The 25,835-nt window shown below is 39.2% G+C and overlaps 1 protein-coding gene across 1 annotated transcript in view; it reads right to left on the reverse strand.

Moving 5' to 3' along the window:
* Window positions 1-22,197, reverse strand: part of KLHDC10 (kelch domain containing 10) — a 91,482-nt gene extending 69,285 nt beyond the window's left edge. The window contains exons 1-2 of the mRNA XM_044679019.1: window positions 22,127-22,197; window positions 16-254 (exon numbers count right to left, since the gene is read on the reverse strand). Coding sequence (XP_044534954.1) covers window positions 16-254; window positions 22,127-22,197 — 310 coding nt within the window. The remainder of the gene's footprint in view (window positions 1-15; window positions 255-22,126) is intronic.
* Between the last annotated feature and the right edge of the window lie 3,638 nt (window positions 22,198-25,835).

Consider the following 25,835-nt stretch of genomic DNA (forward strand, 5'->3'; position numbering starts at 1 on the left):
CCTTGGGCCGCCGACATGACGCGTTGTCTCCGCCCGCGAACGGCCCAGCTCCGTCCCGGCAGCTCCTCAGCCGGCAGAGCCGGTGAGGAGTAATCCTTCCTGGACTCCTTCTCCGGGGACTGGAAAGGAACGGAAAGGGAAAGGATGGGGACGGACGAACCCCGCCAATGGCCAATAGCCGCCTGCCTCGGCGAAAGCAACCAATAGAAGGAGGCGTTCTTGGCCGGTGGAAAGGGGAGACGTGGTAACCATAGCTATGTCAAGAAAAAAAAAAAGTAGGGGGTTGGTGAGAGGAGGAAGAGACTAGAGCAATCACTCCATAAAATCATCTATCCAGCTAAGGTCGCCTGCGGCCCCTGAGAAATCGATCCAAAGCCACTGGAAAGGCCAAGCCTAGACAAAATTGGGGAGGACACCACAGCACACTCCCCATATAATTAAAATGAAAAGATGTTATTGCAAATTAACATTCATTGCTCGTGTTAATCCACCATATTTTCCCTTACTGGTTGGCGATAGTATGCCTTGATTAGTAGCAAGAAAGCATCATTGGTAAATAATTGAAGTTTAAAAAACAAAAGCTGGAAGCAGCTAGGTGGCTCAGGGGATTGAGAGCCAGCCCTAGAAATGGGAAATCCTGGGTTCAAATCTGATCTCAGACACTTACTAGTTGTGGGACCCTGGGCAAGTCACTTAACCCCCATTGCCTAGTCCTTACCACTGTCGACATGGAATCTAGAAACCCCAAACTTGTAGCCTAGTAAGATTTGATGATCCCCGAGTTTTAGGACTAACTTGCAAGTTGGAGACCTCAAAACCTGTACTTGTTCCCTATTCCCATGAGAATCCAGCCAGAAAGGAATCTCAGGCTAGCAGTTTCAGACTGAATAATGGACAGTAGGGTAAAAGACAATCTCAGTTAAGTGGAGCTAAGCATATGCTAAGTACCCTTTTTTGTCTTAGGTAGTCTTTCCCGTTTGTATCAAAGACCTTTTCCCAGGAAAGACCCACACCAGGGCAGGGACTACCCTTTTAGTATCCATTGAAGGTGGTCTATTCCCTTACACCCTAGTCTCTCTGGCTATGATTCCTTTCCCAAGCTTGATTGTATCCTGTCAGTACAGTTTGAACACTCCTATTTCCTTGAAGCTATGGCATTGTCAATCATCTTTCCTTGCCCCTGGATCTCCCCAAATGGTATATAGGATCCCCAATTTCTTTTGTTCCTTGGAGTTAGTCATGTAGCCCAATGGCACTCCCAGGGGTCAGGGACCAGAGCAACCGGAGTTCAGTCCTTTGACTGTGTAAGCGTGTGGCATACAGCTCTATGTAGAAGCCTAACTCATCCCTGTTACCCCTTTCCTTAATTAAAGAGTGTTTTTTCTGACTATTTAATAGTTCTGTGTTATTTCCTAGTCGACACCACTCTTCTGCCTTGGAACCAGTACACAGTATTGATTCTAAGACGTGTTAACTGGGAACAAACTCCATTTCAGTGTGCCGAAATGCCAAAACTTGATTCACAGTTTTCCTTTCCACACTAGGCTATAAATTTGGGGGTTTCTAGATTCCATGTCAACAGATGGAAGGTAAGGGTTTTTAAAAATAATAATAAAAGATGGGCCTTTTCATTAGAGATACAAAAACCTAGTGGAAGCAGCCCAGTTTGGAAGTTAAAATATACATGTGATTAATGCATTGCTGGTGGAGTTGTGAATTAATCCAACCATTCTAGATGGCAATCTGGAACTGTGCCCAAAGGGCGTTAAAAAGACTGGCTGTGCCCTTTGATCCAGCCATACCATTGCTGGGTTTATACCCCAAAGAGATCATAGAGAAAAAGATTTGTACAAAAATATTTAGTCTCTCTCTTTGTGGTGGCAAAAAATTGGAAAATGAGAGAATGTCCTTCAATTGGAGAATGGCTGAACACATTGTGGTATTGGTTGGTGATGGAATACTATTGTGCTCAAAGGAATAATGAACTGGAGGAATTCCATGTGAACTGGAATGACCTCCAGGAATGGATGCAGAGTGAAAGGAGCAGAGCCAGGAGAACATTATATGCAGAGACTGATACACTCTGGTATAATCGAACATAATAGACTTCTCTACTAGCAGCAATGTAAGGATCCAGAACAAGGCTGAGGGACTTATGAGAAAGAAAACTAGCCACACTCAGAGGAAGAACTGTGGGAGTAGAAACACAGAAGAAAAACAACTGCTTGAACACATGGGTTGATGGGGATATTATTGAGGATGTAGACACTAAACAATAACCCTAGTGCAACTATCAATAATATGGAAATAGGTCTTGATCAATGAAACATGTGAAACCCAGTGGAATTGCACGTAGGCTAGGAGGGGGAAAGGGAGGTTGAGGTAGAGGGAAAGAACATGAATCATGTAACCATGGGGAAATATTCTAAATTTTAAAAATAATTAAAAAATAAAAAGCAACAATCTATCACAAAAAATAATATTAAATAAAATATATATGTGAGAAGTGGTTCTCCTTGGTTCTACCAGCTAGCTCTTCATTGGACTCTTCAATTCAATATGAGCCATTTCAGACAAAATGGTATGAATTGCTCAAAACTTAGGAGATAATGTTCCAAAGGAGACCAGTCTGATTAAAATAATAATAGCTCTTTATGATGGCAAAGAATTGGAATTTGAGGGGATGCCCATTCACTGGGGAAGGGCTGAACAAGTTGTAATATATGATTGTGATGGAAGACTATTGTGCTATAAAAAATGTTGAGCAGTGCGTAAATGGAATTAGCTCACCCTCATTCATTTGTATAGACTCTAGCCATCAGAAATAATGTCATCCCCACCCAACTTAGAATTAAGTGGGGAGGGGGAGGTCTGTTACTGTACATGATAGTAAGTGATGAATCAAGAACAAGGGACTGCCCTTTGGGCAATCCAAAACAGTGTTGAGGCTGCCATTTGTCCACTTGAAATTGGAGGTGGATGCAAGAAGTGACAAAAGATGCTATCTTTTAAGTATGATGGTAACTTCCTGTGGAGGTAGTTGGCGATTTGAACTTGGTGTTGAAGGATCTCAGAGGAGACCTCAGACTGCTTCCCTTTGAATTGTCACCTGGGTAAGTTAGGCTGACTCTCTTTCCCTTCCTTTGGCGTTTCTGGAGGCTCTAGCCTTAAGGAGGCCTCTCTTGCCTCTCTTCTTAGAGGAGGCCTTGTGGCTAGAAGCCTTGTTTAATTCACCTCTGTGCCCCTCTGCTGGGGTCTCTAAATTCCTACCTGGTTTGGGCCTCTGGTCTGGGCCAGAGTTTCTCTCTCTCAATTTCCCTACCTTCAACCTTCCTAATTGTAAATAAACCACCACAAAAGTCATCCTGACTTGGGTCTATTTTATTTTGAAATCAAGTTAATTAATTTCTGGCAACCATACGTTAAATATCTAGTCTCCCCTCTTACAGCAGGAGCTTTCAGAAAAACCTGAGAAGACTTACATGACCTGATGAAAAGTGAAATTAGCAGAACCAGGAGAATATTGGAAACAGTAATGGCAATATTTTAACAATGATCAACTGTGAAAGATTTAGATATTCTCTGCAATAAAATGTTCCAAAATAATTCTGAAGGACTTAGGACAAAAAATGCTATCCACCTCCAGAGTAAGAGCGAATGTTATCTGATTACAGACTGAAGCATACTTTAAAAATTGTATTATTCTTGGGGTTTTTTGGTCTGCACTTTCTTTGTGACATGGCTAATATGAAAATATTTTATATGACTGCATATGTCTAATTTATATAAAATTCATTGCCTTCTCAAGGAGAGGGAAGGGGAGGTAGGAAAAGAGAATTTAGAACTCAAAATTAAAAAAAACCAATGTGAAAAATGTTGGCTTAATATAATTGAGAAAAAATAAAGCTAAATGCTAAAATAATAATAATAATAATAGCTCATAACTAGAGAATTCTTGTGTTTTCAAACCATTCTCCATAATCCTATGTAGTAGGAAGTACAAATTTCCATTTTGAGAAAACTGAGGCTTACATTAAGGGGATTTGCCCATAATCACACTGCTAGGAAGTTTTTAGAGGCAGGGATTTGAATCTGTGCCCTTTTTCCTAACATCAAAGATTCTTAACCTTGAGTTCTTGAACTTGTGTTGTTGTTTTTTTAATGTTTTGACAACTGTATTGGTTTACTTTTTAAAATATGCTCTTAAAAACCTAATTCTGAGAAGGGATCTGGTTTCAACAGATCAGGACTGCTCAAGAGGTCCATGATACAAAAAAAGTTAAGAACCCCTCCTGCCTACCATACAATACTATCTGATGTGGGAGAAAGGAAGCCTCAGGTCACCACTTATAATTTAGACAGAAATGAAGTGGGATTTGATCAGTGGAGTTCTATGACCAACTAGATGAGCTCACTAAAATGAACTTCTGTTTGGAATCTGTGCCTGGCACTAAATAAGTACTTAATTACTTATTGATTGACTGTCCATATCTCTCCTCCCAGAAAGTATGGATTGGGAGGTAGGACCAAAATGGTAGAATGATAGAAAGCAATGAAGTGAATTCCTCCTAACATATCTAGAAAATGCACAAGACTGAATGCTAAGAGGGAAATCCTGAAAAAAGTCCCCAAGAGTCCTTTGTTCAGCCTAGGTTTTTATAAGAAGACCCATGGGAGGTCTACAGATACTGAAGATAGGATTGGGCTTGGAGCACTCCAGTTCCCTAGGAGAGACAGTTTTAACAGGGCAAAGGATAAAAGAAATACTCAGGCCCCTATGGAGCAGTTCTGACCAAGTCAAGGCATTAGAGTGTGGCAGGGGCCAAATGACAACTTTTTACCCACTATCCTGTCTTGAGTCACAGAAGAGTGAAAAAGGGGTACACCCGTGGCAGTGATGTTCCAGGGTAGGGAGGCCCTGGGCAGTGTATAGGGAAAGGACAAAGTTCAAAATCCAGCTGCAGTGGTATGGCTCAGATCTCTTCCTGATGCTGGGTCTCACTTTTAACATCTAGCCTAGCTTGCAGAGAAATAACCCAGGTGGGAATCTCAGATCAAAGGGGAGCTTTCAATTCTGCCACTCTGAACAAACAGAATCCAGTTGGCTGATACGTGGAGTCCAATATCATTCTTTTGCTCAAATCCAAATCCAGGTCAGGAACTTGCAGAGATCAGATAAAGTGGGGCAGCGAGCATATTGTGGCCTGGATCAGACCACTTTGGGCACATTGAACATTTGCAGGTCCAGAGATCCTGAGATCCTGAAACAATACAACATTAAATACCCCTAGAAAGCAGCAGCAGAACCAACGCAGACCCTCCAGAAGTGTGACAAAGCCTAGCCAAAACATCAAGTTCAAAGATAAGGAAGTCCACTGGAAGAATGGGCAAACAAAAAAAGAACCCCAACATAATGAAATGTTATGGGGAGAGCTGTCCTAATTCTCCAGGATTTTTTCCACCTAAAGAATTACAAGCACCCAATAAAGTTAAAAAGATTTATTAGGGAGATTGATGGCCAGAGGCAGCTCCTCAGTAAAAGTCTGCCTGCCTAAAGTAACAAAAAAGTGGAGTTTTTATTGACTTTACAGGAGGACTGAGTACTTGACAAACAAGAGGGTAGGAGACATGGAATTTATAGGTGACTTGGGGAGAGGTTTGGAGGTGGTGACTTCAGTGACTTCAGGGAAGAGCTTGAGGCTGACATGTCCTCAAGGATGGGTAACTTTGGGGAGAGATGGTGGCCTAAGGTTGACATTATAATTGACAAGGATAGGTGACTAGGGGAAGGTCTGGAAGTTGAAGAAGTTGTTATTCAGGAGATATGCAGATCTCAGAAGGGTAGAATATGCATGCCATCTTTCCCCATTTATCTGTGGTCATCAGGGATGGTCTTCTCTGGCCAGACCAGTTTAGGGGAATTCTTCACTTGTCCCCTGAAACTTCTGGGTTTTCTTCATCCAGCTTCATATCCCCCTCTTTATTTCTGGTTTCCACTACGGAATTACTGTATTGTTAGAGACACTCATGATACAAGCATAGGAGAGGATGAATTCAAAACACTACAAGCAGTATCTTAGAGTAAAACACAGCTTAGGCACAAATTCTACTAGAATTCCTGGAAGAGATAAAGCAAGACTTTTTTTAGAAGAGTTTAAAATTTTTTAATAAATGGAAAGAACTCTTAAGAAAAAAATTGGAAAAAGAAATGAGAGATAATGGAAGAGAGAATTGGGAAAAGAATTAACGGCTTGGCACAAGAGGTAGAAAATCTTGCCCAAGCCACCACAAATTCTCTGAAAATTCAAGTAGACCAAATAGAAGCCAATGAATCTGTCAGCCTTATTTTATGAAACCCTCAAATATCCATGGATCACCCTCATCACTAATGGATCTTTTGGACATATTTGCTTAATTTGGGGGTGCAATAATTTTCTTTCTTTGTATTTGCTGTATATGCTTCAAATGAAGTTAGATGAGCAGTTATTTATTTATTTATAAGGTTAAACTTGCTAGATTTCTTACTGCTTTTCTTTAAAAAGTCCTGTTGCAGAGAACTCATTCAGAACCCCTGGAGCCCTAATTCTTCCATGTCCCAGGCATTTCCTAAGGACCCAAAATTAGATAAAGTTGCTCTATACTAGTGACAGTGAAAGTGCCTAAACTACAACCTTCATGCTGCATGTGAGCCCTCTCCCCCACTTACTACAGACAAGGGAGGGAGGAAGCACTCCCACTGAGCTTCTGGGCTGGGAGGGGGTGTCATATGAGAAATGTCCTTAGGAGACATGGAGAGGAGGAATAGAGCAGCCCTCTCCGGCACACATGCCATAGGTTTGCCAACACAGTCCTATACTATAGCCTGAAACTGAAGGAGGCCATCTAAGACATCTGTACAAGGAATCCAAGAGCCAAATGGGAGGGACTTCACCAAGTCTCAGAAGATTTTCATTATGGCTTAGGTATCCACTTTGTTCTCCCTTCCATTGACCACTAGATTTCTTTATTTGTCCCTGTGCCTAAGATGCAGGCATGTAGAATTTTAGTCATTCAAATAATCAAGTGAATGAATATTGAGTTTGTCATCTACTTGTTATTCCTTCTGAGGCTTTTGGAAATATGTGATTATAATAATAATTAGAAAATGTTGCAGTTTTTTGTGAAACCAAGATAGAAATATATTTAGTGAAGTTTTAGTAAGTTAGTTTTGGTTAATTCAATTTAGTAATTAGTAGTTATTAGTAGAAAATCTTATCTCAAACAGATATCCAATCACTTGGATATGGTGTTTAATTTGGGATTCATGCACATATAGAGAAAATAGAGAAAGAAAATATATCCTTAAAGTGCACAAGAGTTCAAGGGATCTGAAATAAATTCTAAAAAAAAAAATAATGGTTAATGTGAGGAAAATGTCCAAACCATTTGAACATAGTTATGGTGGTTAAATTAGCAGTTAAAGTGAATTAAATGATACTGTTTTTAGATACTCAGCATCTCATTCACTAGAAGGGGAAAATGAGAATGCTAATTATCATCTTATTCTTCTCCACAAAGGGAAGTGAAAAGTTTGAATTTAAATGTAATATCTGAATTTAATGTTTTTATTTAGCATTAGCTGAAGTTATTTTTGTTATTGTGGCAAGCACAAATATCAAATAATTTTTAGATCATCAGAGCATTTCAACCAGCCCAAATTACTGAATATTTACTTTAGCCAACAGCATAACTTAGTCCTAATGACAACCTTGTTTTATGACACCTTCAAGTGATGATTTCACCCTAGATAAGATTAGCAGATATAATCTAACATTAAGTACCTCTTTCTTTTAGTTTCTCCCATTATATCTATCTCAGACTCCCAAGACTTGAAAGACATGCTAAACTATGGGAAATGGGGTTGCCAAAGCAGAGTGCCCATCATCTAGGTAACAGTCAATGTGTCTCTGCTAATGGCAAGTGCCCTAGAAATCAATTGTCAATGCATTTGCCTCTTGTCTCCCTTCTACCATTGGTAACTTGGCAGGTCTTCCTAGGCACACTGCCTTTATCTTTTGTTATGATCAGTGATGGAATTGCTATGATCAGAAGGGAGAAATAACAATCTTGTTTCATGAAACTCTCACGTACTCCTGGATCACCCTAGATAGGATTAGCAAATATAATAAAATCTTAAGTACCCTTTTGGTCTTCTTAGTTTCTCTTATTATATCTAAGCCACTCACAGGTATTCTAACCTCTCTTTCCATCACCCCTGAGTAAGCCAAGGGGTTGTCCCTCTTTTCATGTACTCCCTAAAATATATATAAGACCCTGAGTTCTACAGGTCAGTGGAAATTCTCATTATTGGTGTTTTTCCCAGAGACATTGTTTCCAGAGTCTAGAGCTGAGTGGCTCCCTGCAGTGTATAGGATAGAAGGGAGTATAAGAGGGAAAAAGGAGTTATTTGGTTGGATATATTAAAAGGTTTGGTCGCCAGGGAATTGAATAGTTATCAATTCCCAATTAAAGAATAACTTCAAGTCAAAATGACTTTTATGGAAGTTTATTTACAAATGAGAAGAGAGAAATTAAGAAATTTAGAGCGAGGATAAGATAAGATAATTAACCTGACAAACTAAATAATTCACTTAGGTCCCTGGTTTAACCCAAGAAGATCTAACTAGTCCTTAATTGGAAAAGGCCAAGCCTTGAGCTGAGGGCCGAGGCCCAAAGGTGTATGAAGCAAAAGCTTCAGTCACAGAGTCTCTCTCTTTTTTTTTTAAACCCTTAACTTCTGTGTATTGTATATTGGTTCCTTGGTGGAAGAGTGGTAAGGGTGGGCAATGGGGGTCAGGTGACTTGCCCAGGGTCACACAGGTGGGAAGTGACTGAGGCCAGATTTGAACCTAGGACCTCCCATCTCTAGGCCTGGCTCTCAATCCACTGAGCTACCCAGCTGCCCCCCAGAATCTCTTTTGAAAGGGAAGTTCCTTAAGAGAATTCAAGAAGATTCAGTCTTTATACTCACCACGTGGAATTCCAAAGGAAAGATTTAAGAATAGTCTCACCAGCACCAGAGCTTCTCCAAGTCCCTGCCACCAGAAGAGCTTCTTCAGGTCCCGTTCACAAACCAGAAGGAAGCTGCTGAGCTCACTGAGCTCTCTTTTAAAGGAGCTTCTTTTGGGTCACTTCCTGTGCCTTCCTCTTAGTTTACATGTCCAATCACGACAGACACTTTTTCTTAGGACTGCCCAGGAAGCAGTCAGTAAATTTTGATTTGCCACTCCCTCTAGCACACGTGGGTCACAGACCACCCAACTGGTGGGTTAAGTGGAGATGTTTTCACCTTTGGTGATTAAATCTAAAGATGGGCAGGGCAGATTTAATCTCATTATGACAGGAGTAATAAGGTTGAGGGAAATTATCTCACATAATCATGGTACACAAATAGACATCTATATAAACAAGGAGAAGGATGTTGAGAGCAGTATGGGAATTTATTTTTTTTATATATTATATTAATTTCTACTTAAGGGTCATGGTGAGAGAATTTTTGTGTGTCAGTGTCTGGATTCTGGATCAGAGACTCTGCTTTTTACATTTTCTTCATCCTTAGGAATCTCAATGAATATCTTCCTTTTAACAAAATTTGGTTAATAGAAAAGTGAAAAGTGATTCTCTTCCTGCCTACATGACACCTATCATATGGGGATGAGAAGGGGTGGATAGTTTGAAGGACCACCTCCCTGATGGAATTTCAGGGGTGTGAGACATTTGAAGGGGTCACTGACCTATCACTTTATTGGCTATAATGCTAGCCTAATCAATAAAGTGATATTCTTACCCAAATCCAATCTCTCAAAAGAATCTTCATTCTAAAAGTGGCTGACACTTGAACCTCTTTCATTTGATCTAGTCAAAAGAAGGAAGAATATACACAAACACAGAGCTGGGTACAGAAATACATTTTAATGTGAAATTAGGTGGGAAAAGGAGAGAAGGGGGAGGATGAATAAGATAAAGGGCATGTTAAGGGAGGAATTAAACCTAAGCAAAGCAAATTCTAAAGATATACATAAATATTTATAGCTCTTTTTGAATTAGCAAAAAATGGGAATCTGAGAGGATGTTCATAAATTGGGAAATGGATAAACATGATGGCATACTAATGTACTGAACTCTTATCAGCATAATGAACAACTAGGATTCCAGAAGGATAAATAAGGAAACAGACTACTCACTTACTGATAGAGTTGAAGGACTCAGTATGCAGAATGAGACAAATATTTTTGGACATGACTGATGTGGAAATTTGTATTGATTGTGTTAATACATGAATCTAATAGGTTTTGTTTTTCTTAAATTCTCAATGGGAGCATAAGAAATTAGAATGGGAGGGTAAAAAGGGAGATTTTGGCTGATTAAAACAAAATATGTGTATGTGTGGTTTATAAACACCTCAGATTTTGTGTGTGTTTGTGTGATATTGGTATATATGATGAAAATTTGTGAATTCTGATCAACACAATGACTAACCACAATTCTTGAGGATTCATGATGAAACATGCTGTTCATCTCTTCTTAGAGAAGTGATGGACTCAGAGCAGATTATGATTTTTTTACAATTATAGGGATATCAAAGGTGGCAAGAGGGGACTAGATTGCCACAACCCATCCAATGGTAAAGTTTATTTGATCCTGATTCATCTGTTAATGATTCCAGAACTAGGTGAGGGGAGTAGGAGGGTGAAGATAACAGAAGAGTTATGTAAAATACAGCTTTCCTGAAACACGGCCCTCGAGAGATCTTGATAGTAGAGCCCCTCAGAATGAACTTCCCTGTCCCAAGAAGTACAACAGCATGATCAGAGGTAGAGTTATCTTGGGGAAAATGTATGACTCACATGAACTTGCCATTGTTACCTGAGAGAGGAAAACACAAGTGATGTCATTTCTGAGCCCCTTCCTCTTAGAGGAGTTGAGGTCAGTGTCCTAGATGCTTTCTTTCATTGGTCAATACAAAGAGGTAGTTACTCCTGGAAGAGTCTGTCTTCCAGACAACTTTTTTTTTTAGTGTATCATTTAATTAATTAATTTTGAGTATTTTTACGTAGTTACATGTTTGAAGAGCCTGCTCTTCGCTCGGGGGTTTTTTTTGGGGAGGGTCTCTGGAGGTAGGATGGTGTGGTGAATGAAATGACAAGCCAGAGTGCAAGTGAAGTTGCAGAGGCTGTTCTCTCTGGTGCCATCTGATGATTTTTATTTTTATACCCTTTTTTCTTTATGATCTCATACAGGTTTTGATTTTCCCATACATTCAAAATCACATATTTATTTTTGAAATATCATATAACTGGCATTTACTAATTATCCTACTGTGATTAAACAAAGAAGCAAGCTTGGTCAAAAATTATTCATTATAGTATGGTTTAGTTGGAACTTTATTATTTTCAGCCATCCATAAGGTACAAGAACATCATTTCCTAGCTAAGCATAATGGTTGATTATATTTTAACTAATTAAATCATGCATATTCTTACTTTATGCTATTCAGACCTATCATTAATCAAGAAGATAGCTATGGTAGTTGATTATATCAAGTAAGATACAATAATATCAGTCTGGTCCAAATTTTGTTCCCATTATATTCTTTCATTTTTTACTATTTTTCAAAAGTATGTTTGCTGTTCTTTCTGCTACAGGGTTAATAAGAATGCAGTTTTGGAAGGGTGATTTTGTACTAATTTCTCATTCCCCTGTTTTCCTTGTATTTCACTGTTTCCTTGGTCTGTGGGAGTTTGGGAACAAACCCAGGCCAGGTACATTCTTTTTTTTTTTTTTAAACATTTATTAATATTCGTTTTTTAACATGGTTACATGATTCATGCTCCTACTTTCCCCTTCACCCCCCTGCACCACCCCCACCCATGCCAACGCCCATTTTCCACTGGTTTTATCATATGTCATTGATCAAGACCTATTTCCAAATTGTTGATAGTTGCATCGGTGTGGTAGTTTCGAGTCTACATCCCCAATCATGTCTATCCCAACCCATGCATTCAAGCAGTTGTTTTTCTTCTGTGTTTCCTCTCCTGCAGTCCTTCCTCTGAATGTGGGTAGTGTTCTTTACCATAAATCCCTCAGAATTGTCCTGTGTCATTGCATTGCTGCTAGTACAGAGGTCCATTACATTCTATTTTACCACAGTGTATCAGTCTCTGTGTACAATGTTCTTCTGGCTCTGCTCCTTTCGCTCTGCATCAGTTCCTGGAGGTCTTTCCAGTTCACCCGGAACTCCTCCAGTTTATTATTCCTTTGAGCGCAATAGTATTCCATCACCAGCATATACCACAATTTGTTCAGCCATTCCCCAATTGAAGGACATACCCTCCTTTTCCAGTTCTTTGCCACCACAGAAAGCGCAGCTATAAATATTTTCGTACACGCCTGTTTATTAATGATCTCTTTGGGGTACAAACCCAACAATGGTATGTCTGGATCAAAGGGCAGGCATTTTTTTTATAGCCCTTTGAGCATAGTTCCAAATTGCCAGCCAGAATGGTTGGATCAGTTCACAACTCCACCAGCAATGCATTAATGTCCCAATTTTGCCACATCCCCTCCAGCATTCATTACTCTCCCCTTCTTTCATTTTAGCCAATCTGCTAGATGTGAGGTGATACCTCAGAGTTGTTTTGATTTACATTTCTCTAATTATTAGAGATTTAGAACACTTTCTCATGTGCTTATTGATATTTTTGATTTCTTTACCTGAAAATTGCCTATTCATGTCTCTTGCCCATTTATCAATTGGGGAATGGCTTGATTTTTTATACAATTGATTTAACTCCTTATATATTTGAGTAGTTAGACCCCTGTCAGAGTTTTTTGTTATATTTTTTCCCAATTTGTTGTTTCCCTTCTGATTTTGACTACAGTTTGTACAAAAGCTTTTTAGTTTAATATAATCAAAACTATTTGATTTACATTTTGTAATTTTCTCTAACTCTTGCTTGGTTTTAAAATCTTTCCTTTCCCAGAGATCTGACAAGTATACTATTCTGTGTTCACTTAACTTATTTATAGTTTCTGTCTTTATATTCACTTGGTGTAGGGTGTGAGATGTTGATCTAAACCTAATCTCTCCCATATTGTTATCCAAATTTCCCAGCAGTTTTTGTCAAATAGTGGATTCATGTCCCAAAAGTTGGGCTCTTTGGGTTTATCATACACTGTCTTGCAGATGTCATTTACCCCAAGTCTATTCCACTGATCCTCCCTTCTGTCTCTTAGCCAGTACCATATTGTTTTTGTTTTTTTAATTTTAAACTCTTAACTTCTGTGTATTGACTGATAGGTGGAAGAGTGGTAAGGGTAGGCAATGGGGGTCAAGTGACTTGCCCAGGGTCACACAGCTGGGAAGTGTCTGAGGCCGGATTTGAACCTAGGACCTCCTGTCTCTAGGCCTGGCTCTCTATCCACTGAGCTACCCAGCTGCCCCCTACCATATTGTTTTGATGACTGCTGTTTTACAGTATAGTTTAATATCTGGTACTGCTAGGCCCCCTTCCTTCACATTTTTTTTCATTATTTATCTTGATATTCTTGATCTTTTGTTATTTCAAATCAAATTTGTTAATAGTTTTTTTCTAATTCAGTAAAGAAGTTTTTTGGTAGTTTGATAGGTATGGCGCTAAATAGGTAAATTAATTTGGGTAGAATGGCCAGGTACATTCTTGCTGGGGACTTTAGAAACTTGCATTAACTCACTAACTGCTGGCTTATTGCAGGGATGATTCTAGGGGAAGTTTCTGTATTTTGGGGGTTTGTTTAGGGCTTTATTTTGGGATAATGAGTAGTCTATGACTGTGGTTGTTCTTGCCATGAACCTGTATTGTTTTTCTTTGTCTCCCTGGGGCTGAATAAGGATACTGATTGCAAAAAATTCAGTAAAAAGGAATGCTAAGGAGAAGAGTCACATAGGGGAAACTGAGTGAGAAATTTCCATCCTTCTGACACCTGCTTTGCAGGTTCCAGAGCTGGTGATGAGCTGTGTTAAACATCATGGGTTTTGATGGCTTCCTGTATACATGAATCATGTTCTTTCCCTCCTCTCCTTCCATGCCACTCCGGAAGCCAACAAGCAATTCCACTGAGTTTTACATGTGTCACTGATCAAGACCTATTTCCATATTATTAATATTTGCACTAGGGGGATCTTTTAGAGTCTATATCCCCAATCACACCCATCGACCCATGTGATCAAGCAGTTGTTTTTCTTCTGTGTTTCTACTCCCACAGTTCTTTCTCTGGATGTGGATAGCGTTCTTTCTCATAAGTCCCTCAGAGTTGTCCTGGATCATTGCATTGCTGCTAGTAGAGAAGTCCATTATATTTGATTATACCACAGTGTATCTGCCAGACAACCATTTTGCAAGAGTTATCTTTAACCCTTTAAACAAGATGCCAATGAAAATTTCAAGGTGTGTCATTTGAAATTGTTGTAAACCGTGGAAGACTACAACTCCCAGGGCTCTCTGCTACAATTTCCCGGGACAACTCTCACTTCCTTTGTGGGAGGTGTCAGGGAAAGGATAAAAGAGAAAGCTTGGTGCTTTTTCTCTCTCTCTACCCTGGAGGGTCTGCTCTGTAGGCCAGAGGTTCTCAGATCCTGAGCTTTCTCTCTTGGCACCTTTTTCCCTTTCTATCTATCTCCTAGTTTTTCCTAGACCTTCCCTTTTCTAGTTAAAATAAAACCTAGCTGTTCTAAACCCTAAAGTTGCTCTCTGATCTTTTATTTGAGCCCCTGAAGGGCTCTGGTCAATTTACCCCTGCCAGGGCTGGGGACCACTACCTTCCTTCCCCTTCCTCTACTTTCCTCTCTCCTTCCTCCCATTCCTCCAATCTCCTACCTTCATCCCTTCACCCCCCTCACAAAGGGAAGGTATGGACCACTAAAAGTAATTTACAAAAATATCATAGAATTCTTTTTATCAATGTCCATGATTGTAGAGAATTGAAAGTAGTTATTTGATCATTGCTGTTCAGTCATTTCAGTCAAGCCCACTCTCTGTGACTTCTTTTGGGGCTTTCTTTGCAAAGATACTGGAGTGGTTTGCCATTTCCTTCTCCAGCTCATTTGATAGATGAGGAAACTAAGGCTCATAGGATCAAGTGATTTGCCCAGGACCAGACATCTAATAAATGTCTGAGGTCCTATTTGAACTTAGATCTTCCTGAAGCTAGGCCTAGCACTCTGTTCATTGCACCACCTAGCAACCTATATGTGTTGGATTTGTCTCCCAATTAGATTCTAAACTCTTGGTGTAAGAAGGAAAATTTTATTATATATATATATATATATTTTTTTTTTTAAGGTGTGGTCGCCAGGAATCAATCAGATTCAGATTGATTCCATAATTAAAAATAGACCCAAGTCAGGATGGCTTTTATGGTAGTTTATTTACAATTAGGAAGGTTGAAGGTAGGGAGATAGAGAAACTCTGGCCGACCAGAGAGGTCCAGCCTGGATGAGGATTTAGAGGTTAATTAAACAAGGCTACTAGCCGCAAGGTCTTGACAATTATTGAGGCAAAGAGACCTCCTAGAGGGTAGATATTCTAGAACGCCTAGAGAGGCAAAGGGAAGTCAGCCTAACTTACCCACGTGACAATTCGGAGGGAAGCTGCCTAAGGTCTCACCAGAGATCCTTCTCCACCAAGTTCAAAGGGCCAACTGCCTCACAGGAAGTTACCAGCCACTTTCGTTACTTCCTGCACCCATCTCTAATTTCAAGTGGACAAATGGCAGTCTCAACACTGTTTTGGACTGCCCTTGTTCTTGATTTGTTACTTATTGTCATGTCTCCCCTCCCACTAAGGGAGGTGGGTTGACATTATCTGTGGTGGCTGGTTTTAACTATGAGTGGGGTGAGCTAATTCCATTTACACACTGGCACACAAGAACTTTTTAAGCTGATAATGCCAGTACAGTAAGATACATATAACAGTGTAGTAGAAAATCCTTAGGTCTCCCCCTTTAGGAACCCTACTTATGCTCTGAGGATTGGCTTTGCAAGGCTGACACACACAGAAACTTCCTTCCCAGACACCTGCTGGAACTCCAGAACAAAGCAAGTAGTTTCACTTCATAGGATACTGTTACTTCCCATGCTGTGACCTGACAAATCCATGATGGATTGATGTTCTGGACTTAAACTGTCTGTACCATACTAAGAGCTCTACAAGCCTGGGAACCAAAAGCCACCTCCCTCTCGCCTCCACTTGAACAATGCTGCAATAAGTTGTAGAGCTGCTCCCCTTTTTCATCCAATCATGTAACCCCTCCATATCTGTATGTGTCTAATCATATAACCTAAGTGTATAAAACAAGAAGAACCCCTTTCCTTGCAGCCCAGAACTGAGGAATGATCCTGTCTGGGACCACCTGTAATAAATTTCCTTCCTTCCTTACTCTGGAGTGACATTGTGGTTTCCTCCTGCCTGGCTAAAGGAAAATCCTACATCGATAGGAGCTCAGTATTTGTTTTATTTAATGATGGGGCAAGAGGGTAAATGACTACAAGAAAATTTTTTATGTAGATATTGGGAACTTCAATTGTGCAATACATATTTCCATATTCCCCATACCATGGCAGAAGACATATCGAACATACAATCAAAAACTTGTGAAGGAAAAAAAAAAAAAAAAAAAAAACTTGTGAAGGAAATAAAGTGAAAGATGGTGTGTTTTGATTTATAATCAAATTCTAACAGTTCCATCATTGGCTGTGGATAACATTTTTGATCATGACTCCCTTGGGGTTATCTTGGTACCTTGTTTTGTTTAATATATTTTATTTTTTCTCCAATTACATGTAAAAACATTTTTAATATTCATTTTTTTAAGTTGTGAGTTCCAAATTTTCTCTCTCCCTTCCCATCCTTCTTTTCCCTCACTCTCTCCCATTCCTCCCCCTTCCTGAGATGGTAAGCAATCTGATATAGATTTTACATGTGCAATCATGAAAAACAATTTTATATTAGTTACTTTGTAGAAGAGATCTCAAAGAAGAAAGAAAGTGAAATATAGTATATTTCAATCTACATTCTAACTCCATCAGTTCTTTCTTGGAAGGCAGATGGCATTTTTCATTATGAGTCTTTGAGATTGTCTTGGATCACTGCATTGTTGAGAATAATCAGGTTATCATCAAAAAATATTTCTGTCACTCTGTACAATGTTCTCCTGGTTCTATTCACTGCATTTTGCATCAGTTCATGTAAGTCTCCAGATTTTTCCAAAATCATCCTCCTTGTCATTTCTTATAGCACAATATTCCATCACAATTATATACCACAAATTGCTCAGCCATTCTCCAACTGACAGACACACTCTCAATTTCCAATTCTTTGCTTTCACATAAAGAGCTGAAATACATATTTTTGTACAAATATACCCTTTTCCCTTTCTTTTGATCTCTTTGGGACATAGACCTAGTAATGGCATTGATGAATGAAACGGTATGCACACTTTTAGAGTTCTTTGAGTATAGCTGATAATGCTTTAGTCCTTCACAGTTGATCATCATTATTATATAGAGCTCTAAAATTATTTTTGTACAAGTAGGTCCTTTTCTCCTGTCTCTGATTTTTTGGGGATACAGACCCACTACACTAACTAACTGACATTGCTGGAGACAAAGGGTATGAAAACTTTTATGGCTATTTAGGCATGGTTTCCATATTGCTTTCCAGAATGGCTATATTAGTTCACAGTTCTACCAGTAATGTATTAGTTGGATAGATATTCTTAAGAAGGAAGGAAATAAGAATTTATTAAGCACCCACTGTGTATCAAACACTGTACTAAGTGCTTTATAAATATTATTTCATTGATCTTCACAATCACCCAAGGAAGTAGCTACTATTATAATCTCCATTTTATATTTGAAGAAACTAAGGTTAAGTGACTTGCCCAGAATAAGTGTGAATTCAAACTCAGGTCTTCCTGACTCCAGGCTCAGCACTATATCCACTTTACCAGCTAATTACCTTTACCATTAATGGGTAAAGACTAAGGCTGGCCCAGGTACATGAGATAATTCATAGAATTTTTGAGCTGAAAGAAACTAGAAATAATTTTTTCTAGTCCCTTCATTTTGTGGATGAAACAACTGAAGACCAGGTAGGTTGAAGGTCATTAAGTAATAAAACCAAAACTAAGAAACTCAGGTCTCCTGACTTCCAGTATTCCTTTTCCTATGCCATGTACTATGCCACACATGCATTAAGCCAGTTCCCTTTCTGAATATAGTCTGAAAAATCCAAATCTTTTACTGTTATACCTGGATGATCCTTGGTCTTTGTCAGTTAACAGTGAAGGTAGTTACTAGTAAAATGGATAAAGTGCTTAGTCTGGAGTTAGGACAAATCTGAGTTGAAATCCAGCCTCAGCTCTTTCCCACACAAGTCCACTTTCCATCTCCCATAAGACAGTGTAATTTTGCAGCTTTTTCTTTTAATTGTTTTGTGGTGGCTTTTCTTCCATTATATCATTGTAATCACTGTGTAGGTTTTTTTCTTGACTCTGCTTATTTCACTCTGCATCATTTCATATAATTCTTTCCATACTTCTTTTACCCATCACATTTGTCAAATTGTAGCATTCTCAATGGAAATACTGAAACATGGAGGGAGGAAAAATGTGAGGAGAGCCGAGACAATAATTACTATTTTGGTTTGAACAGTCAATGGGACCTTCAACTGTCTTGCAGGCAGTTGCTGATTTTAGTTCTAGAGTCTAGAAAAGATATTTGGGCTAGAAATATAGATTTAGGATTCATCTGCATAGCAATGATTACGAAATCCATGAGAGCTGGTGAAATCACCAAAAGACGATACAGAAAAAGAAGAAAAGGGGTTTCACAGTTATAGGGGTATGACATGGTTGTTGATCTAGCAAAAGAGTCTGAGAAAGAAGTTGTCAGATATGAGAAGAACCAGAAGGGAATAGGGCCAGGAAGCCAAGAAAGAAGAAATTGTTCAGGAAAGTGGATAAGTACACAGTGGCAAAAAAGGAAAGCTCATGGTAAGAAATGACAAGCATGAAAAATTTAACACATAAAACTTGTATAAAGACATACAAAATGTATACTTCAGACCCCAAAAGAACACTATGCATAGCCACTACAGTTATATCAATAAAGACAAACTTAAATGGCAAATTTCAACAGCTGGTACTATTTCATTCAAGTTAAAATCCCCATCATTCCCTTCTTTTAACAGACAGGAAATTACAAAACTATGAGGTTCCATATGATATTATGGTAAATACTCAAATTATTCTGCTTAACTTCAGGAAGTACATGTCTTTTCTATGTTTATGTTGTTCAGTTGTGTTAAGGGTAATGTATCAATAAAGATAAAAGAATATATTCCAGGCAAGGGAGCATATGGAAAGATTTACTCAAAGAAGATGTATCAAGGATTGAATGTATTTGGGTTGGAAGTACTTATTACCTGGGAATGTCACTGGGTTGAGTAAGAAAACCATTGCTAGCTTTCATGAATCATGACAGATGTGTATTCCACCCATAAGATGTTGGCCATAACCCACATGATGCCTCAGAGCAACACATAAATCAATAAAAACTGCTGAAATAGAGCCAATTCTAAGACAAAAAACAGACTGCAAGACAAGAGGTTGAAGACTGTGTAACATATAATTGAATCAACCTGAGAAATTTTATGAATATGATTTCCTTTATTGGAATTTGGCCCATTTTATCAGAGACATTGATACCTGCAAGCCAAAAAGGTCAGGGCCCCAGGTTTGAATGTTACTGAAAAGTCAGCTTTACTTGAAATTGTTTCCTCAGGCAAATCATACTATAGATGTTTAATTTCCCCACATAAAAGGTACAGGTTTTGAGGCAAATGAAAATTTACTTCAACTTTCCAGATTAATTACAAGCACACCCAATGCCTAGGGCCTTTGGGGCATGGATTCAAAATATAAGTGCAGTAATAGCAATTAAATTAAATGCAGACTTTAGACTCTCTTTAAAAAGAGAGAGAAAAGAAAATGCCAAAACACTGCCTGCTTAGGAATGTAGAGAAATTTAATATTCTGCCCTGAAGGTCAATCCACTAAGACTCTTCTGGTCTAGAGTAGGGGAGCAAATTCCAGAAGGCAGGATTTTCTATGGAAAATGCTTTATTTCCATTTCAAGAAGATCAAATTAGTGAAATCTTTTTTAGGGTGCAACTCATTCTTTGTCTAACAAAGTTATTTTGAACTATCTGAACTACACTGGTGAACTGAGGAGTTTTATGCAAAGTGGGAAAGTCATTTAATTTAAAATTGTAGACCTAGAGCTGGGTAAGAACTCAGGGCAGCTAGGTGGTGCAGTAGATGGAGTGCCAGGCCTTGACTCATCTTCCTGAGTTCAAAGCTGGGTGATCCTGGGCAAGTCATTTAACCCTGTTTGCCTCAGTTTCTTCATCTGCCAAAAGAACTAGAGAAGCAAATTGCAAACTACTTTAGTGTCTTTGCCAAGAAAACCCCCAATTGGGTCAAGAAGAGTCAGATACAACTGAAATGACTCAAAAACAACAATAAGAATAGAGAAGTCATCTAATCCAAGATCCCTTCTTTACATAAATGAGGTTAAGTGACTCACCACTTTGGGATTCAGTTGGTTTACTTGTGTTTTTTTTTGTTTTTGTTTTTTATAAACCCTTACCTTCCATCTTGGAGTCAATATGACTCCAAGGCAGAAGAGTAGTAAGAGCTAAGCAATGGGGGTCAAGTGACTTGCCCAGGATCACACAGCTGGGAAGTGTCTGAGGCCAGATTTGAACCCAGGAACTCCCATCTTTGGACCTGACTCTCAATCCACTGAGCCACCCAGCTGCCCCCAGTTGGTTTACTTGTAAAATAACAGGGCTGAGCTAAATGCTGGGAGCACTTAGGACGTGGAACATGCTAAGATAAGATCTAAAATTTTATGATTCCTTAATCATTCATTTGTATGTATTCTATGTGATGAAGATGAATCTAAGAATGAGTAATTACTATGTCATCACCACTGTAGGTTCACAGAATCATAAATTTAGAGCTCTAAGGGTCCTTAGAGGCTATCTAGTTTAATTGTCTCATTTTATTTTTTTAAAAGCCTTATCTTCTGTCTTAGAACTGATACTAAGCATCAGTTCCAAGGCAGAATAGTAAGGGCCAGGTAATTGGAGTTAAGTGACTTGACAAGGGTCACAAAGCTAGGAAATGTTGAAGGCCATATTTGAAGTCAGAATCACCTTTCTCCAGGGCTAGCTCTTTATCCAGAGCCACCTAGCTGCCTTTACCTGCCTCATTTTAAAGATGAAACTAAGATTCAGTGACTTGTCTAAAGTTAGCAAGAAGCAGGGCTAGGCAGGGAAATACTGTAGAAAACCACCAAGGACCAGAATGGTTTGTTTCCTTCAACCATGATAGGACCATATCTCCATTACCTTCAGCCAAACTGAGTTTAAGGAAGTAGGAACAGAAGAAAAGAAAGAGGATAGGAGATATGAAGGGTGATCTAAAGCTGTTTTCAATCCAACTCCAAATGGGAAGAGTCACAAAAAAAGCAACAACCCAGAATTCTCTCCGCTTGAGTTCTGATGGGGCATATTACTTGGATATTTCAATGGACCTAATAGCTCAATGGGGGCAGTTAGATGGCATATAATGGATAAAATGCTGCACCTATAATCAGGAAGACTCATCTTCCTGAATTCAAATCTGACCTTAGACATATACTAGCTGGGTAACCCTAGACAAGTCACTTAACCCTGTGGGCTTTAGTTTCTTCATTTATAAAATAAGCTAGAGAAGGAAATGGCAAACCTGTCTAGTATCCCTGCCAAGAAAACCCCAAATAGGGTCATGTAGAGTTAGACATGACTGGAAATGACTAAACAACAAAGAAGGAGCTCAGTGATAGTTTCTCCCTCTCTAACAACTCAGTTTTGTAAATTCTACTTCCACATCTCTTCCATCCTTCCCCTTCTCTCCACTCACAAAGCCACCATCTTACTTAAAGCCCTTATCAGCTCTCACCTTTTCAAAGCTTCCTATTTTGACTCCCTGGCTCCAGTACCTCCCCTCTACAATCCATCCTTTACATCCTTCAATATCGTTACTCTTAAAGGAATGGACAGACCAAGCCATCGTTCCTTTGCTCAAGCGGTTTCATGACTCTTATGTCTAGGATAAAACACAAACTCTCATTTGCCATTTTAAAGTCCTTTACCAATCTGGCTCCAACGCATTGTGCCAGGCTGATTTTATATTATTCTCTCTCATGCATTCTTTGTTCCAGTCCCACTAGCAATACTCGTTGTTCCCACATATGCCATTCCTTCTCCTATCTCTTTGCCTTTGCATATCCTAGAATATTCTAGAATCCTGACCTCCCTACAAGGCATAACTCACTTGATTACAGCAGTTGCTGGTGCTCTCCCCCTTTAACTACTTGCCATGGTATCTACCTGAATCTTTTCTGGACACCCTAGTTTATTAGTATCAGCGCCCCCCCCCCCTTTAAATTTAAATAAGCCCTTCCCTTCTGTCTTAGAATAAATTCTAAGTATGGGATTGTCGACATGGAATCTAGAGTCCCTAAACTTGTAGCTTAGTGAGGTATGATGAACCCCAAGTTTAGAAATAGTTTGTAGGTTGGAGACCCTAAAAGCTTGTGCTTGTTCCCAGTTCCCCTGAGAATCCACCCTGAAGTGAATCTCAGGCTAGCAGTGGCAGACTGAATAATGGACCCCAGGGTAAATGCTAAATACCCTTTTGTCCTAGGTAGTCTTCCCCATAGTATCAAAGACCCTTCCCAGGAAGACTATCTGGGCAGGGACCATCCTTTAGTATCCATTGTGTAAGCAGTCCCTTTCCCCTACACCCTAGCCTCTAGCTATGATCCCTTTCTCTAGCTGGATTGTATCCTCGTCAGTATGTCAATCATCTTCCCCAGCCCCAGGATCTTCCCAAATGGTATATAAGTTCCCCAATTTCCTTTGTTCCAGGGAGTCGTCATCTAGCGTGGTGGCACTCCCAGGGGGATCAGGGAGCAGAGCGAAGCAGTGTTCATTTAGACTCTGCACAAGGCGCAGCTCTGCATAAGAGGCCAAATAGCTCTCATCCCCCTTTCCCTTGATTAAAGAGTGGTTTTATGACTTTAATAGTCCCGCGTTTTTTATAAATTAACAGGTTCTAAGGCTGAAGACAGGTAAGGGCTAGGTATTAATCCCAGGTTAAGTGACTTGCCCTGAGTCACACAGGTAGGAAGTATCTGAGACCTTATTTGAACCCAGAACCTCTTATGCCCAGAGTTGACACTAAATCCACTGAACCACCTAGCTGCCCCTAGTATCACTCTTTAAAAACTTGCCTTTTGGGAGCAGCTAGGCAGCTCAGTGGATTAAGAACCAAGCTTAAAGGCAGAAGGTCCTGGGTTCAAATATGGCCTTGGATATTTCCTAGCTGTGGGACGCTTAGTAGTCTTTACTACTCTTCTGCCTTAGAACCAATTCACACTATTGATTCTAAGACAGAAAGTAAGGGTTAAAAAAAAAAAAAGATTGCCTCTGGGATTGAATAAATTATGCTGCTTGGCAAAATCCTTAACAATTTGGCTTTCTTTCTGGACCTTTTTCACATTTATTCCCCTTCACATTTTATAAACTAGTCTACCTACAGGGTTGTTCTCTATGCACAACATTCCATTTTCCATTTCTGTGCCTTTCTACAGGTTGTCCTCCTATGCCTAGAATATATACCTTCCTTATCACAATCTCTTAGAATCCCTAACTTTCTCCAAGGTTTGAGAGCCACTTACTACGCAAAGATTATCCTGATCTCCCCAGTTGCTCATAGTATCCCCTTTTTATTTACTGGATTATCCTGATCTCCCCAGTTGCTCATAGTATCCCCTTTTTATTTACTTATCTATGTATAGCTTATCCCTTCCATCCTACCCTAAGCAGAATTAAAACTCTTTGATGATAGGGATTCATTTTTGACATATTCCCAACACCTAGATGATATTTGTAAAGCACTTTACGAACCTTAAAGTGTTTATATACAAGTATCCCATCCACATCACAACTTTCCTTATTACAGTTTCCATATATTTTGAGTCAGCATAAGAAATTAAATGGGAACTTTTTGGAGCTTTGCAGAAGCTGCAGACAACCCTTGAAGGCCAGCAGATGATACAGAAAAACAAACTCAAGAAATACATAAAACATATGTATAGTATTATATAATATCAACATATTTTATCTTTTAATATCATACATATACACAATTTCTTTTTTAAAGTTAAAATAAATATAAAAAAGTTTTGCAAATAGAATGCAAAAGACAGTGGATAACACAAAGGCTGGGAATGTTAACATTGATCTACATACTGCTTATGACCAAATACTTAAACCCAAATTTTACAATAAGGTACTGTAAACACTTCATAAAAGGAAAAAAAATTCAGACTTTTCCTCTGGTATAGAGGGCCAAAAAACTTTAGATGGATTTTCTAGATTATGGGATGTCACACCCATAACCCCCCATGATTGATACCTACATATATAAAAGACACACATGTATATATAGATGTGCTAACCATTACTATTATTAGGCACTTGAATGCTTGTTGAATTGAATTGTACAAACTGAAACCCACTAATACTTTCTATATCCTGTTCTCTTATCCAGGTTTTCCCATAGATCCTCCACAAGAAACTCTCCAAAATTCCCCGAGGGTTTTCCTCCCATTAGTTCCCTAAATGTTTTGTTGATTCCATGTGTTAAACAAAAAAACAAAACAAAACACAGAACTATTAAATAGTTGGAAAAACCACTTTTTAATTAAGGAGAAGGGGTGAGTGCTTAATTAGGCCTCCTAGCGAAGCTGTGTGCTACAAATCCTTGCAGAGTCTCTAGACTCTGGCTGCTCCGGGTCACTGACCCACAGTGGTAGATGGAAACTCCAGGGAGCCATGAAAATTGAGAAGCTTAAATACCCTTTTGGGGAACTGGGGACTGAGGATGGGAAAGTAGAGTAGATCGGCTTTACAAAGGTAACAAAGAAAAGGAGTAGTTCTAGACAGGAATAACAGTGAGAGGCACAAAAGGGAAAGATCCAGCCAAGGGCTGGGCTACTTCGGTAAAGGACTTTGGCCTAAGGGGAGAAATCATTGTGACAAGAGGTACTAGACACTTGATGGGATTAGCCCTCCCCACCTAAACTACTTAAGAGTCTATTGTTAGTCTGAGACACAAGAAATTGGGTTTTTCCCTCAGGGGGAAACTCTTGTGATAAGGTCAAACTTGAGGTCTTCACCTTCAAGCTAACTAAACTAGGGGTTTATCAGACCTCACAAGCTTACAAGTTTGAGGGTTTATAGATTCCATATCCACACAAGGGAGCCCAAAAGTAGTCTATAGGAGACTTCACCTCATGGGACTGAGCCACTTCCCTTCCTTCATCTCCTTGATTATCTTTTATATCATCTATGGTGCCCAGTTTTATGTTGGTAGTTAGAGACTACTGGCACTCTCCATGTAACTTTATAAAGTCACCCATAAAATAGAACCAGATATTAATCTCCTACTATATATTTGAGGCAGGGTGACACACACAGAGTAAAGGTAAGAGAGCTGGAACAGTACTTATTATGAATCATCTGAAGTAAAAAGAAAAGCAGAATTAGAATAATGATCTCAGACAAAGCTAAAGCAAAAATAAATATGATTAAGAGATAAGGAAGGAAATTATATCTTGCTAAAAGGTACTATAAACAAGA

Source organism: Gracilinanus agilis, chromosome 5 (genome assembly GCF_016433145.1).
Source record: "Gracilinanus agilis isolate LMUSP501 chromosome 5, AgileGrace, whole genome shotgun sequence".
NCBI classification, from domain to species: Eukaryota; Metazoa; Chordata; class Mammalia; order Didelphimorphia; family Didelphidae; genus Gracilinanus; species Gracilinanus agilis.